The sequence below is a fragment of the Pithys albifrons genome, chromosome 14, assembly GCF_047495875.1.
Source record: "Pithys albifrons albifrons isolate INPA30051 chromosome 14, PitAlb_v1, whole genome shotgun sequence".
NCBI classification, from domain to species: Eukaryota; Metazoa; Chordata; class Aves; order Passeriformes; family Thamnophilidae; genus Pithys; species Pithys albifrons.
This window is the reverse complement of record NC_092471.1, coordinates 9,433,957-9,447,914: the sequence shown is the minus strand read 5'-3', so window position 1 is coordinate 9,447,914 and position 13,958 is coordinate 9,433,957. Positions and strand designations below refer to the sequence as shown.

At 40.0% G+C, this 13,958-nt stretch overlaps 1 protein-coding gene across 1 annotated transcript; it reads left to right on the top strand.

The window, feature by feature from the left end:
- Positions 1–11: 11 nt before the first annotated feature.
- Positions 12–12,253, top strand: FAM199X (family with sequence similarity 199, X-linked). The gene is made up of 6 exons (XM_071569450.1): positions 12–301; positions 3,032–3,251; positions 4,887–5,036; positions 5,299–5,460; positions 6,507–6,767; positions 7,645–12,253. The coding sequence occupies exons 1-6, from the start codon at positions 114–116 to the stop codon at positions 7,813–7,815; spliced, it is 1,152 nt and encodes a 383-aa protein (XP_071425551.1). The 5' UTR covers positions 12–113; the 3' UTR covers positions 7,816–12,253.
- The last annotated feature ends 1,705 nt before the right edge of the window (positions 12,254–13,958 follow it).

Here is a 13,958-nt window from a genome sequence, read left to right as displayed (position 1 = left end):
CCGGGGCCGGAAGGAGCCAGCGCGGCGCGTCCCGGGCCGGTGCTGATGGCGGTGCCGCCGCCGTGTGCCTGAGGCACCCCCGCTGCCCCCGAGCCGCCCCCGTGGCCGCCGCCATGACCGAGGAGCCGTACGAGAAGTTCCTGACCCCCGAGGAGCCGTGCCCGCTGCTCTCACACCAGCACCCGCCGCGCGGCGGCAGCTTGAGCCTGAGCGAGGAGGGCTGCCTGGATGTCAGCGATTTCGGCTGCCAGCTCTCGTCCTGCCACCGCACCGACCCCCTGCACCGCTTCCACTCCAACAGGTGCGCCCGGGCCGTGCGGAGGGGTCGCTGCTGCCCCCGGGCCGGGCCGGGCCGCGCGTCCTCCCGGGTGCCCGCCGGGGCTGGCCGGGCCGTGGAGGCTCCTGCGCCTCGGGGTACCCGGGGCTGGCTCGGCTCGGCTCAGCTCAGCTCAGCATGGGGCCGCAGCCAGTGTGAGCTGGGTCGTTTCCTTTAGCATGTGGTTATTCATACAGGCACAGACTGGTTTGGGTTGGAAGGGACACTAAAGATCGTCTGATTCCAACACCCCTGCCCTGCGCAGGAACACCTTCCACTGAGCCAGGGTGCTCCAAGCCTCATTCCTTTCCGAATTTCTTTATTTTTGAGATGTTGGTTATTTTCGAGTGCTGCAGGGTGGGCAGCTACAGAGTGGTGTATTTATAAGAATTGAAAGCAGGCCTTGCATGGACACCAGACAAACCTGCAGAGGTTTAGAATGAGTCAGGCGACTTGGTGACTGCTCCGACTCCTGCAGAGGCATTTCCATTCCATGCTACTAATTAACGTCCAATTATTCTGCCTGTAATTTGTAGAAAAGGTCTATTGAAAAAGTGCAAATACAGCTCTACAAAGAAATTTCAGTTGTGTTTCTAAAATGAAAATGACAGTCCTGCTTTCCTAAGAACCTAATTCTGCTAATGCATAGTATTAAACTTGAATATAGCAGTAGCACTTTTTTTGAGAACAGTCTGTGAGGTTTTAGTCATGAACATGTATGGGGAATAGTTCTAGTTTCTGTTCCAGACTTGCAAGATGCTTTTACTGGTTATTAGTGTTTCTACTACACCTTTATGATGAGTGAATAATAAGTCACTCTGTCAGTTGGATTTGTATGAAATAATGGAAATTGCACTTAAAACTCCTAATTATAGATTCTTAAATGATTCAGCACAAAGAACCTTGGTCACATATGATACACTTTGATGATGGGGTTCTGAAATCAGAAGCCATAATTGTGACATGAGCAGTAAGATATATTTTTAGCATATCTGTAAGATAAATGTGTGATAGTCTCTGCATTTGCATTTAATTAATTTTGTGTGTTTCTGTTGCCTTTCACTTGCCAAGTGTATTACTCAGATTTGCTCGTTTCACAACACGCAGGTTTGTAACTTGGTCATCTCCAGTGGCTATTTCACTTCTTTAGGCAAGGACATGCACTCATGAAGCCATTGCAGATGCGTGGCTCAATCTGTGGTGTTTGCATAAGGCTTTATATTTTTTAAAGTTATGAATAATTTTCATGTAATTCCACTTGTTGTTAATCCACTTCACGCCAGCAGGTCCCTCTGGGTATGAGAAGGCAAGGGCTGCCTGCCTGGCCCTGGATTATCTGTGCATTTGGTTGGTGGTAGAGCCCTTGCACCTCACTCTTTGTTGTGATGGGTCTGGAAACTTTGTCCACGGTATCTTTCCTTTCATAAATATTTCATGGATTCTGTAACTGTAGTCATGTTGAGGAGTCTGCTGTATCACTGCACCCGTGTTCTGCTCCATACCAGTGGCCTGCCCTGCCCACAGGAGTCTGAACCAGCGAAACATGGCACATCTGTGAGGGATCCAGAAGGGGAGGGAGGGCAAGATCTCCTGAATGTGCTAAAAGAGGAAGTGTCTTTAGCATTGGATAAAGTCACTGCTGGCCACGTAGATGTGGGAGTGAATCCATCACAAACATATTTAGCCAGCCTGGTATGCAGCTTAAATAATGATGGTGAGGACTGGCCCTTCAGGGTGATGGGATTGCAGTTGGATAGAAGAAGGGTGTTTTTCTAGTTAGCCAGGCTGAGGTGGACAGGCTGGTGAAAAATGAGTTGATTGTGTGGGTTTGTGTGGTGCATTTTAGAAGTCCTTTTCAAATTGTTTTGGCCATATTGCAGTGCTGTGCTGACTCATATTTGTCTCGACCTACTTTTCACCAATATGTAAAATAAATCCAGATATAGAGACTGATTTCATGAGCTTGTTAAATTCTGGCTCACTCTCATTAGAGTAAAAAGCCTGTTCTGTGAAAACTGAGTCCTCAATAGCTGTTCTTTAGCAACAGCATTAACTAGCTTTGTAAATGAAATAATGAGGCAAAAAAAGTGTTTTGTTTTGGCATTTTCACAGGTCATTTTTCCATCTTGCACTGTCTCATTCCGTGGCATTTCCAATGTTTTTGACATTCAGAGTTGTGAATAATGGATCCATAATATGTTTCCTTATTAAGCCTTAGTTTTGTGGGGGATTGTCAGTCTAGAATTTCTTTTTGACTTCCATTTGTCCTGAAGTCCAATTGATTGACTTCTTAGATCTGTTTATTTCAATTTCCATAGAAGTTTAATCCAAATATATGGAAAATTTTATTTTTAGATCAGTGTATTTTAAAACCCCAACCAACAGAAAAAAAAAAAGGCAATTTACTATATGCTACAGGAGTCATGACTCTGGGGTGGAAACTGATACTATATTGAAATAAAGCTGTAATTATACTAACTGCATATGGATTTTTGCATGACCGTTTTCAACCTTGGATTCCCTTTGGTGTTGCTCTTGGACTTTAAAAAATATTTTAAAATAGAGTACTTCAATTTACATGATTATAACTGATTTCAATAAAATAAATGTGTAATTCAAGCAAAGTGGAGATAGTTTTAAAAAGCGTAAAAGAATTTTTCAGGACAGATGGTGCCAGTGTTTGCTGCTTTCTAATTGTTTTGTTCTGTTTTGCAGGTGGAACTTGACGTCTTGTGGAACCAGCGTTGCCAGCTCAGAGTGCAGTGAGGAGCTGTTCTCATCAGTTTCAGTTGGTGATCAGGATGACTGTTACTCCCTATTGGATGACCAGGAGTTCACCTCTTTTGATTTGTTCCCTGAGGGAAGTGTGTGCAGTGATGTCTCTTCTTCTATCAGCACATACTGGGATTGGTCAGACAGTGAGTTTGAATGGCAGGTAAACTAGTTCCACTGTAAATGTCAAACTTTGTATAGCTTGCTGTGTGCTGGGTTTAGCTGTATTGAAAAGGAATAGAATAGAATAGAATAGAATAGAACAGAACATCCTGACTTGGAAGGGACCCATAGGGGTCGTTGAGTCCAGCCCTGGCCTGCACAGGACAGCCCCAAGTGTCTCACCATGTGTCTGAGAGTGTTGTCCAAATATTTATTGAATTCTGTCAGGGTCGTTGCTGTGATCATTTCCCTGGGGAGCATGTTCCAGTGCCCAGCTACCCTCTGGGTGAAGAGCCTTTTCCTAATATCCAACCTAAACCTCCCCTGACACAACTTCAGGCCATTCCCTCAGGTCTTGTCACTGTCACCAGAGAGAAGAGATCAGTGTCCGCTTCTCCTCTTCTTGTGAGAAAGCTGCAGACTGTTATGAGGTCTGTTCTCAGTCTCTTCTTCTCCAGGCTGAACAAACCAAATGACCTCAGCATTTATTTCTTTGTAACTACTGAACATAGGAGTAGACATCTGAATCTTGAGTGATAAAGAAATGCTTTGTTTAATTTTGTTCCAGCCTTCTCCATTTGGAGGAAGGACTGAAGGTCATACTTTTAAATTTTGCCATAAAGCTTAGTCAGAGTATTTAGAGAGTCTTCTAAGGGCACTATAAGAACTGAAAACTCTGATTTCAAGAAAGCTCAAATCTTGTTCCAGAAGACACAGATAAGACACGTACTGCGATTAGCTCTGAATTTGTGACTGGTTTAGTCCAACTGCTGGTCTCTGTGTATTGCAGAAGTTACAAGAGCATGTGTATAATGTGTATAACGCAGCCTGTAGGAAGGACTCAGGTTGGATCCCAGAGCTTCAGAGCTTCACTGAGCTGTGAAATTTTAATTGCCTGATAAACTTGGCAATTGTTCTGAAAAGAAGCAGTTTCTTAATCCTTAGAAAGCTGACAGCATGTTTGATTGGTAACTAGCTTTTTTATTACGCTTTCCTTTTCAAAACAAGCAAGCTTTTCTTAAGAGACATACTTGATTGAACTTGCAGAATTTTGGAAAGACTTTTTTTGCAGCTCTTTATGGTGTTACCTGGCAGGATCTGAGCACAAGTAATCCAGCTGTCCCACTTTAACTGGAAGTACATTCAGAAATCATGTGTCAGTTGTATAAGTGAAGCTAGTTGAAGTTCTGCAGTTGCTTCCAGGCAAATGACAGTGATTTTAATTGAATATTCATGTATAATTATGGGGTGTGGTATGAATTACAGACCTTTGAAATTCTCTTCCTCAAACTAGACTTATGCTTTAAAATGGGAGGCTTAGATTTAACTTTGGATTGTGATGGACAATCTCCACTGCGGGAGAAGGAAAATAGTTGAAATGTCACATCATTCTGATCTTTTCTTAAATGCAATTTTTTAAAAAGAGTAAGTAGAGAGTAGTGCGATTTGGGTTTGCTGCACTTGTTTGTTGGAAGTTTCAAGTATTAATAAGTAATTACAAAGAAGTTGTTAGAGTACAGGGATAATCAATGCTTTGCTAATTTGATGGTATGTTTTGAACTGTTAATAGTGTTAGATGATTTACAATCTGCCTGCTGTATTCTGAAGCTTTGTTCTTTCACTTGCATGTTACAAGTTGCCTGGCAGTGACATTACAAGTGGGAGTGATGTGCTGTCTGATGTTATACCGAGTATTCCCAGCTCTCCTTGTCTGCTTCCGAAAAAGAAAAACAAGCATAGGAATCTTGATGAACTTCCATGGAGTGCAATGACAAATGATGAACAGGTGACTTTTTTCCCTATGTGAGAACTGCAATGTACAGAAGAACTTTCAGTTAAAAGACACAACTTAAAAGCCATCTTGATTGCTGTAGATATAAGTGCAGATCTGTGCAGTGCTACTTGATTCTCAAAACTAAATCTTCTTGTCCTTTAGATTTGTAGGAGGCAGTGATTTGAGCATGGTTTATTGTGTTGTTCCTTTCTTTTTTATCTCTCATTTAGAATCAATAATTCTTTAAAGTGACCTGCCTTTCTTTGGATCCTAGGTTGAATATATTGAATATTTGAGTCGCAAAGTCAGTACAGAGATGGGCCTTCGAGAGCAACTTGATATTATTAAAATTATTGATCCTACTGCTCAGATATCACCTACAGATAGTGAATTCATTATTGAATTGAACTGTCTCACAGATGAAAAACTGAAACAGGTGAGTTAAAGTTTGTACATTTGCCTTTGGCGTTTCAGCATCTGATATATCTTGCAAAATCCTATGGGTTTGGGATCAATTTCTACACATAATCTTTAGATCTAAAGATACTGACAATACTATGCTCTAGTGTGTGAGGGAAAATAGCATTCAAAAGCATATTGTATTTATGAAACCTTTACATTAAAAACTGTGTTTTACATTCTCAGGGTGTATTAAGCCTAAGCTGGTGAGTGTGTAACATGGGCCCGGTGCTGCTTATGGCAGTGTACCCTGTTTCAAGGCCATCAGGTAGCTGAGGATCGTCATTTGCTCACTAAATATAAACTAGCATTTAAAACTCTAAAAGATTGGAATTCTTTGGGGAAGACCATAAATTTCATGTAGAAAGGGAAATAAAAAAATGAATTTTAAAGCTGGTACAAAATAGAAATCATAACAAAGAAGGGTACCTGGCTGGTAGGATAGATACATCCTACTTCTTAGTCTTTGTACTGTTGTGAGTTGTATTTGGGAAGAGATGTGATGTCCAAACAAACTGAATTCCTCAGTGTTACTCTGTTTATGATGAAGATTGAAAATGGGAAACATTCACTGCTTTTATGGGCTTGGCCTATTTCATATTTCAAGCACTTCGTAAGTATCAAAGTAGAAAAGTACTGCTTTATTTACATTCATTTTTGTTTGAGTATGCCTAGCAAAGTAAAGAAGTTTGATGCATTAAGTAAACAACTTAGTTCAGTTGAACTTGACTGATATTCTTGTTTAGTGTTAAAGTAGTAACTTATGTAGTAGCTAACTTGCGGAGCAGGAAAGGAGAAAAAAACCCAAACCTGGCTACTTGTTTTTCTTCCTTCCCCAGTGAAGCTAATTTTAACTTAGTTAAGTTCTCTGGGTGACTGCCAGGTGGCTTGGGATTTAAGCAGCCACAGCAAAATGTTTTAAGAGACTGACTGAACTGATCCAATAACTTTTTTTCCTTGGAAAGGAGTGTCTCAGTGTGGTGTTTATCAAGCTTTAGTAATTTTGCTGCCTCTCTTCTGTAGGTGAGGAACTATATCAAGGAACACGGACCTCGTCAGCGATCAGCAAGGGAAGGCTGGAAGAGGAGCAGCTACAGCTGTGCAAGTACCAGTGGGGTGAGCGGGGCCAGTGCCAGCAGCAGCAGTGCCAGCATGGTCAGCTCAGCGAGCAGCAGTGGGTCCAGCGTCGCCAACTCTGCCTCAAACTCCAGTGCCAACATGAGTCGAGCGCACAGTGATAGTAACTTGTCCACAAGTGCTGCAGAAAGAATCCGGGATTCAAAAGTAAAGTTTCTAATTATGTTAATCTGTATTAAGCTGTCTTAACTTGCTAAGCTTGCTTATGTGATCTTACCTGTGGTGCTTGTCCTGAAGGAACACAGTTAGTAACTGAGTTATCAAGATAAACCAATGCTGACTGTTTGCTCTGACATGATCATGGGGAATTTAGCTCTTCCCATAATTTCCCTTCTAAGAGAAAACTTGATGTTTGTAGTAGATCCTATAATTCCTCTTGTTTAGAGTGAGTGGGCTTGAATAAGGGCTTATGCATCTAACTTAAAGAGACACTGTTTAAAAGAAAATGATTTCAGATTGGTCACCCTAATCTAGGCATAATTCCTGAATAGTAAAGATTCTCTTGATTGTGTTTTGGTTTTGTTTTTTACCCAACTAGAAGTTTCATGAGGCTTTTTGAATCTTGTTTGATTTATTCTTCCATGTCTCATGAGCTTACTTGATGAGGAGTGACCCACAGAAGCATTTTCCATTTAAACTAGTACCGTGGCACTTGCCTGTCTCCAGAATTTCATTTTCAGGTGTGGAGGAGAGGAGCAGTTCTTGCTTGCTCTTCAACATCTTGGGTTTGTTAATGTAAGACCATAACGTTCCCCCATCAGTAAACATTCCTCCAGTCAAAAACTCTACTATGCAACATCACAGGGTAATGTTGTGTCTCATAATTCAGATGTGGTAAGTGGTCTTGATAGTTAAATATCAGATACAATTTTGGATGAATGTTTACACCACCTCTGAGAACTCACATTAGCTATTTTTCAGAGCAGACGTTATTTTAGAGATCAACTGATATTTGCCAGTTTTAGAGGTGTTTTCTAGTCTACAGAACAAAATCTTATGTTTTGTCTCTTCTGTATTTTGACAGAAACGTTCCAAACAACGGAAACTACAGCAAAAGGCCTTACGGAAGAGACAGCTGAAAGAGCAAAGACAAGCTCGTAAAGAAAGACTGAGTGGATTATTTCTTAATGAAGAAGTGCTGTCTTTAAAAGTGACTGAGGAGGACCATGAAGGAGATGTGGATGTTTTAATGTGACAGGGGTGAATTTATCAGTGTTCTTTCTAAGCCTTAAATGTATTATCCTTATTGTTTACATATATTTCTTGACCAAATTTTGATTAGTGTTAACAATATAAACCAGATCTTTTCTCAAGTGTAATTTTGCTAAGAAGGTCTAAGTATTGAGTAACTTCGGCTTTTTGAGACTAATTTTGCAAGAAAGAATTCAGAAACTTAACTGTCTTCTGAAAAGCTGCTGAGTAGGTAAAATTTTAAGGAAATTTGAACTTGGCTATTACACTAACTTAACTTGCAAGTTGTAAGTCTGGGGTGCTTTTGGACGACACAAAGCATGCATTACTGTGCTTCAGCTTCTTTGGTTTTTTCCAACTTAGAGTTAGTATTACACTTGACTTGTTCTGTCTTCCTTTCCCGTTATTAGGAAGATTGTTTAGCATGAGGAAAAATCTTTATATTCTATGGGACTTTCTTCAGTCTTGCTGTTGAATTGTATAAAATGAAAGTACTGCCATAAATTCTAAAAGTTGTGATTTTACTCAAACTACAGAGAAAACAAGAAGCAGGACGTCTAATACAGAGAATCTGTAATAATACAGTTCTTAGGAAGCAACGAGAATTAAAAAAAGTCCAACAATTGCAAGGTTAGTCTTGAGAAGCTGCTCAATATCTTATGATTGTTACTAATGGTTGACCAGTACATCCCTAGTATTTCTATGAAAAGAGTCCAATAAAAACATCTTTCTGCGTTGAAAGTACACTAATTGCAATTAAGTTGTCCAGGACACTACTTACAGTAATTAGGAACTCTACTGGAAACAGAAGTGCAAACAAGGCACACACAGCATCCGTGGTTTTCTTCCCTAGAAGTGTATCTAAATAAATTCATGTTGTTGGCAGGAGAACTTAAATTAATGCACCTGTGCTTTTCAGTTATATGTTTAGCTGAGGATGTCTTCTGTGTGGGTTACACCATAACATGTATTGGAATTTCCTTTTGTTGTCTATCAGGTTTTGAAATTTCTCTTGGTAAGAAAATTGTGGCTTTCAGATAGGGAACAAAAGTAGTTTTAACCTGTTTCCCAAGTCTTGACTATCTTTAAGGTGACTTTTGTCTTTATTTTGGAGCTACTTCTTACAGAAGTCCTTCCCCCCTGCTGAGATAAAGATGATCCTTCTAAATTTTAGTGTGAAACGTAAAAGATTATGCAGATATATTTGAATTCCGAGTTTAGTAAATAATTTTGTATTATCTTGATGCTTTATTACTTTCATTTTGCTCTCGAATTAAGGAGTTTGACAGTTTAGTGTGGCCACAGGTGTCTGTAATTGCAGGATATAGCCCAGTCTTGCAGAATTGCATGGTCAACTTCAGGACTGCTGAAACGAATTTTGTGCGTCCTGCACAGACTTGTTAGCCCTGACAAGTGAAGTATTTTTCTTTCAGAAATGACATTTCCTGTAGACTGAAAATAAACTGACCAGTAGAATATCTGAACAATGGCCTCTGAAAGGGTCCATAGTTAAACTTGTATGAATTACTTTTTTCACTCTTACTGCTGCTGTACAACAGGTACCAGACTTGTCCACTGACTGACTAAAATCTGTGTAATGTCATTTTAAGCTCAGGTGCCAGCTCTCCCATATGGCCAGTTATTTGACCACTAACCACAAGTGGCTGTTACCTGTCAGTATGTCGTTGTACTGTTCTATAGCTGGTTGATGCCTCCCTCCTGTATAAACAATACTGAAAACTTCTTGACAGTGTACACTTCACTGAGAATTTGGATTGACTTAAATCTGGGGTTTCTTTTGAATATCTTGTATGGAAGACAAAATTTAATTGCTGTCAATTTGGATAATTTCATGGTGCAGTTGTTAAACTCTTGCATGGTAATGGATGAATTCATCATGAAATTTTTCTTCATGTGTATACACTGTCACAGTTCAGCACAACTTTTATTTTCTGCAGTGACTTTCAAATGTGATGGATTTTTTTTTAAATCAAAATGCACACAGTACTATAGAGGATTGAAACTCTGAAGGGAACTGTAAGAAAGGCACAATATCTCAGTGTGGTGGAGCATGAAAGTATGTAACTTTATTCTGTTTCAGCAGTTTTTCAGAGTTTAAAATGCCTCAGGTTTTGCTGAGACAAGACTACATCACTTTGATGAGGTACAGTTCGTTTTGGTCACCTGTGTACTAGTTTTCAGAGACCACAAAATGAAGGAGGATGATATTTCCATCTTGATCTTAGTGTGAGTGTGTAAGTATAAATTAATCCAAGTGATTAGATGGGTCCAGTTTCTCATCTGTTACATTGGATGAAAAGGTCCTGAGTCCCACAATAGCTGATTGTGGTGTATTGTCTCCAGCAGGTACTTCAGTCACTTCTGTGACAGTTAAAATGATAGAAGAGAGTGAATTTTCAGGGATTCTATGGTAGTAATTTGTAGCCCTGTAATCTCATAGACCCAGGATGCTTATAACAGTACAAAACTGAATGTTCTGGTAAGAATGCAGAATAACATCGTGCTTGCCTGAATGTTTTTTGCCAAGTACTCAAAGATATAATGTTATCTTTGATCTAAGAGGGTACAGGCCTGAAGTAGCTGTGGGATTCAGGAGTTCTCACATACTTGTTCACATTAGGGTTTTTTCCGTTTTTTCTCATCCTCCATAGTTCTAGTGACGTGCTCAGTTTGCAGTGGGGGAGGTTTTTTGTCAGAATCATGTCTTTCCCTGCAGTGTGCTCTGTGCTTACCCAGGAAGACCCCATTGCTGAAGGTATTTAAAATACACATAAATGTGGCACTTACAGGCATGGTTTAGTGGTGGACTTGGCATGTTAGATTTAAGGGTGGAGTTGATGATCTTAAAAGGTCTTTTCCAATCTAAATGATTCTGTGAATTTGTGTTAAGTACCTTTGGCAGTGGTCAAACAGTTGAAATTTTAGTTAAACCTGGTGTTGCTGATTTAAGTGTTGGCTGTAGATTACTGAGTTCAGATGAAGAAGAGTAACAGTGATAAAATAATGCACTTATTAGTGTTGTGTTTTTTTAATCAAACCTCTGCTTTTTATTCACAGAGTTAAAATGCCAAGCTTAAAAACAGCATAGAGACACACGGGAAAAAGCTCACAGTTCCATGGTACTGAAGCTGAGTATGTAGGAGCTTTGTACCCACTGCAATATGAATGTAATTAATTTACACTCTAAAGGTAACGGTTTGCTTCCATGGTAACTTTTTCTCTAAAAAGGCTTAGAAGGAGCACTGAAAGTCTGAATGCAATAAGACTGTAAACAATAGAGGACATTCTTTAATATGATTTTAAATATGAGGAAGAAAGCTGCCTGACAAACCCAGCTGATTTCTGTGTGTGTATCTAATGTCATCCTTTGCTTGTGTTAAGACATCTATTTAAGATATCTATTTTTCTTTATGTGGGAAACTGATAAAAAGGTGGTTACACTATGCTCAGTATGGGGTGCTTACTAGAAACAGCAAGAAAAGTCTTTGAAAGACTTTCTTGGGCTTAAAATTTTAGTTCTCATGTTGTGGTTTGAAACCTGTGAAGATCATTCTCTGAGGAAAGTACAAACAAACCAACCTGCTTGAACTTACATGCATTTACGTCAGAATGCATATACAATATAGAATCATATAAAAATGGCAATATTTACTGTTCATCTATGCTGACTGGCCTGAAGCCATTTCTTTTCTCCTGACACTCTTTGAAATCAGCTGATGCATTGGTCTATAAATAGTAATAAACCTGTCTGTTTTGGGAACTCTTACAATTTATTCTTATAAGCCAGATTTTTGTGGCAAATGTTAGATTTATTGATTTAATGTTCTTAAGCTTACTGATCTTGCAGTTCTTGGGCATAGAAAAGTCAACATGCAGTTGTCCATTTAAGGATTGCAAAGATAGTTTATTAATCTATCAAGGGCAAATCCTAGTAATATTCAAAGTTTGTCTATTTTGACTATTGACTCTGAATCATATTTGCATTCTCTCTCATCTGGCTAACTTTAAAACATTTCCAAATAGCAAATAAATTCTTCAGTGTAAAAGAAATAATTGTAATATCAAAGCCTTGAATATAGTTCATAACCAAAGCAAGGGGAAAGTGGGGGGTTTGAATTTTTTTCTTCTTTTTGCGGGGAGAGGTAAGGGTATAGATTAGAGTATATGGTATTGCTTAAACTGAGGGTTTTTTTTTCCCAGATTCTCTGCTAATTGTATTGCTAAAATGCACTTTTGTATAGAAAACTGTTCTCTGTACATTCTGTATCTACTTTACACAGTGTTTATAGAGATTTTTCTGAAGTTGTGAAGGATTTACTGAAAGCTCTGATGCTGTTGGCTTCAAGTTTTCATTGTATTTGAAAATAGTTATGTGCATATTAAAGTACAGGTTGGAATTAAAATTGATGACATATAGCAACGATATTCTGATGAATCTGTGTGGTATCTTCTTCAGAGTAGGGGGATTCATATGCAGAGCCTGCAGAGTCACTGTTCCAGCAGAAAGTACAAATAAAGTGGGACACGTTAGTGGTTCTTGGTGGCAGAAAGCAAACTGGTTCCTCCTTAACTAGAAGCATTTGTTATCCACAAAATCTGACAAGAATTGTCATAGGGAAACAACTCATTGTTGTGAATAGTATAAACCCAAGATCATGTACTTAAAGCTGTCTGTCTTTGGTTTTGATTTCCATGCCAGAGGATTTTTTCTGTATGTGCTCTATCCTGTGTAGCTGTGGGGACAAACAGTCTACTCACTGTTGTTACCAGCAATCACTGAATCTGCTGCTGTTGCCCTCAGTACCCATAGCCATCAAACCACCACCTGTCCTGGGATGTTTAAAATCCCTAATAAGACCTACAAGCTGCCAACCTTCCATGCTTTTACAGGTCACCATGCAGGCACCCGTGTGCCACTGTTGTAAATCCAGATGTCGTTTGCCGTGGCAGAAGTGGGTATGTGTGGGGTGCCAGAAGCTGCAGCGAAGCACACCAGGACATGCAGCACCAGCAAGGACATGGCAGTGACAATGGCTTTGCACCAGTGTTTGAGTAGGCAAGAGTGAGAACGCTTGCCAGCCTGTGTAATCTGTGTCTGTGAACCAAATGTGCCTTCTGCAATACTAAAGTTTCAAGTGTACTATTACAAAAGTGCCTTTTTCCCCCTTGGAATCCAATACAAAAATCCTGAAAACCTGAGAAGAGAATAGCTGGCCTAGGGATGTATTCAGAAAGTCTCCTGCAGCATCTCAGGAATCTAAACTGCCTCTTTCATCCCAGCTAAGGCTCACCAAATGCTTCTGGGAGTTGATTCTCATCAAATACTGACAGAAGTTAAAATTGACCAAGTGTTACTATCCCAGTTTCTGTAGATGTCAAGGGATGGAGAAGGACAGATGAGGTTTGAAATGCTGTGTATCGCAGCAAGTCTTACAAACTGTGAGAGATCTTAAATTGTTGTGAACAGAACTGCAGAAACTGTTGCTTTTGTGGTTCTTTGCCATCAGTTGAGCAGCCTGCTGGTGTGTTTTGGCTGTTACACACAAAGGTGAGTGACAGTGCAGAGTGTTTTGTAGAAAAAAATGTGTCCAAGGTCCTTGACCATCTTTGATGGTTTCTTGTTGTAAGGACTTCCTGCTCCCTGGGTGGCACCTGGAAGCTGCAGGGAAGCTGATGCTTATGCTTTATGAATCAGAGGAACTTTCCCAGTAGTACCTTATGCTGCAGTTCATTACCAAGGTACCAGCTGCACAGGTGAGTTGTACCTCCTGGCAAACAGCTCCCCGTCTGTCACTGAGGTCGCGTGGACATAACCAAACACAGCATGTTATGGATCTCTTATTAGCCCTCCTTACACATGTCTTCATTATCTCTGAAGCAGATCCAGTTTCACTGCATTGAGAAAGTCTCAATGGTCAAAGACTATTTAGGCATAAGCTGGATGAAGATTTCCACACTGGCAAAACAAATGGATAAACTTCCTTTACTAAATTGACAGGGAAAGGTGTCATTGGCTATGGCCTTGCTGTCCTCAGTCCACTCTTATTATACTGGCCTGAACTTGATTGGAACATTTTCCAGTATAGAACTAATGAGAATTTGGTTTCCTGAGATCCTTTGTATGTG

Bases quoted from the DNA above. Each gene is read 5' to 3' on its own strand.
- FAM199X (XM_071569450.1), top strand. From the start codon at position 114: ATGACCGAGGAGCCGTACGAGAAGTTCCTGACCCCCGAGGAGCCGTGC. The intron at 302-3,031 runs GTGCGCCCGGGC...TCTGTTTTGCAG, and splicing joins CACCGCTTCCACTCCAACAG to GTGGAACTTGACGTCTTGTG. The intron at 5,461-6,506 runs GTGAGTTAAAGT...TCTCTTCTGTAG, and splicing joins CAGATGAAAAACTGAAACAG to GTGAGGAACTATATCAAGGA.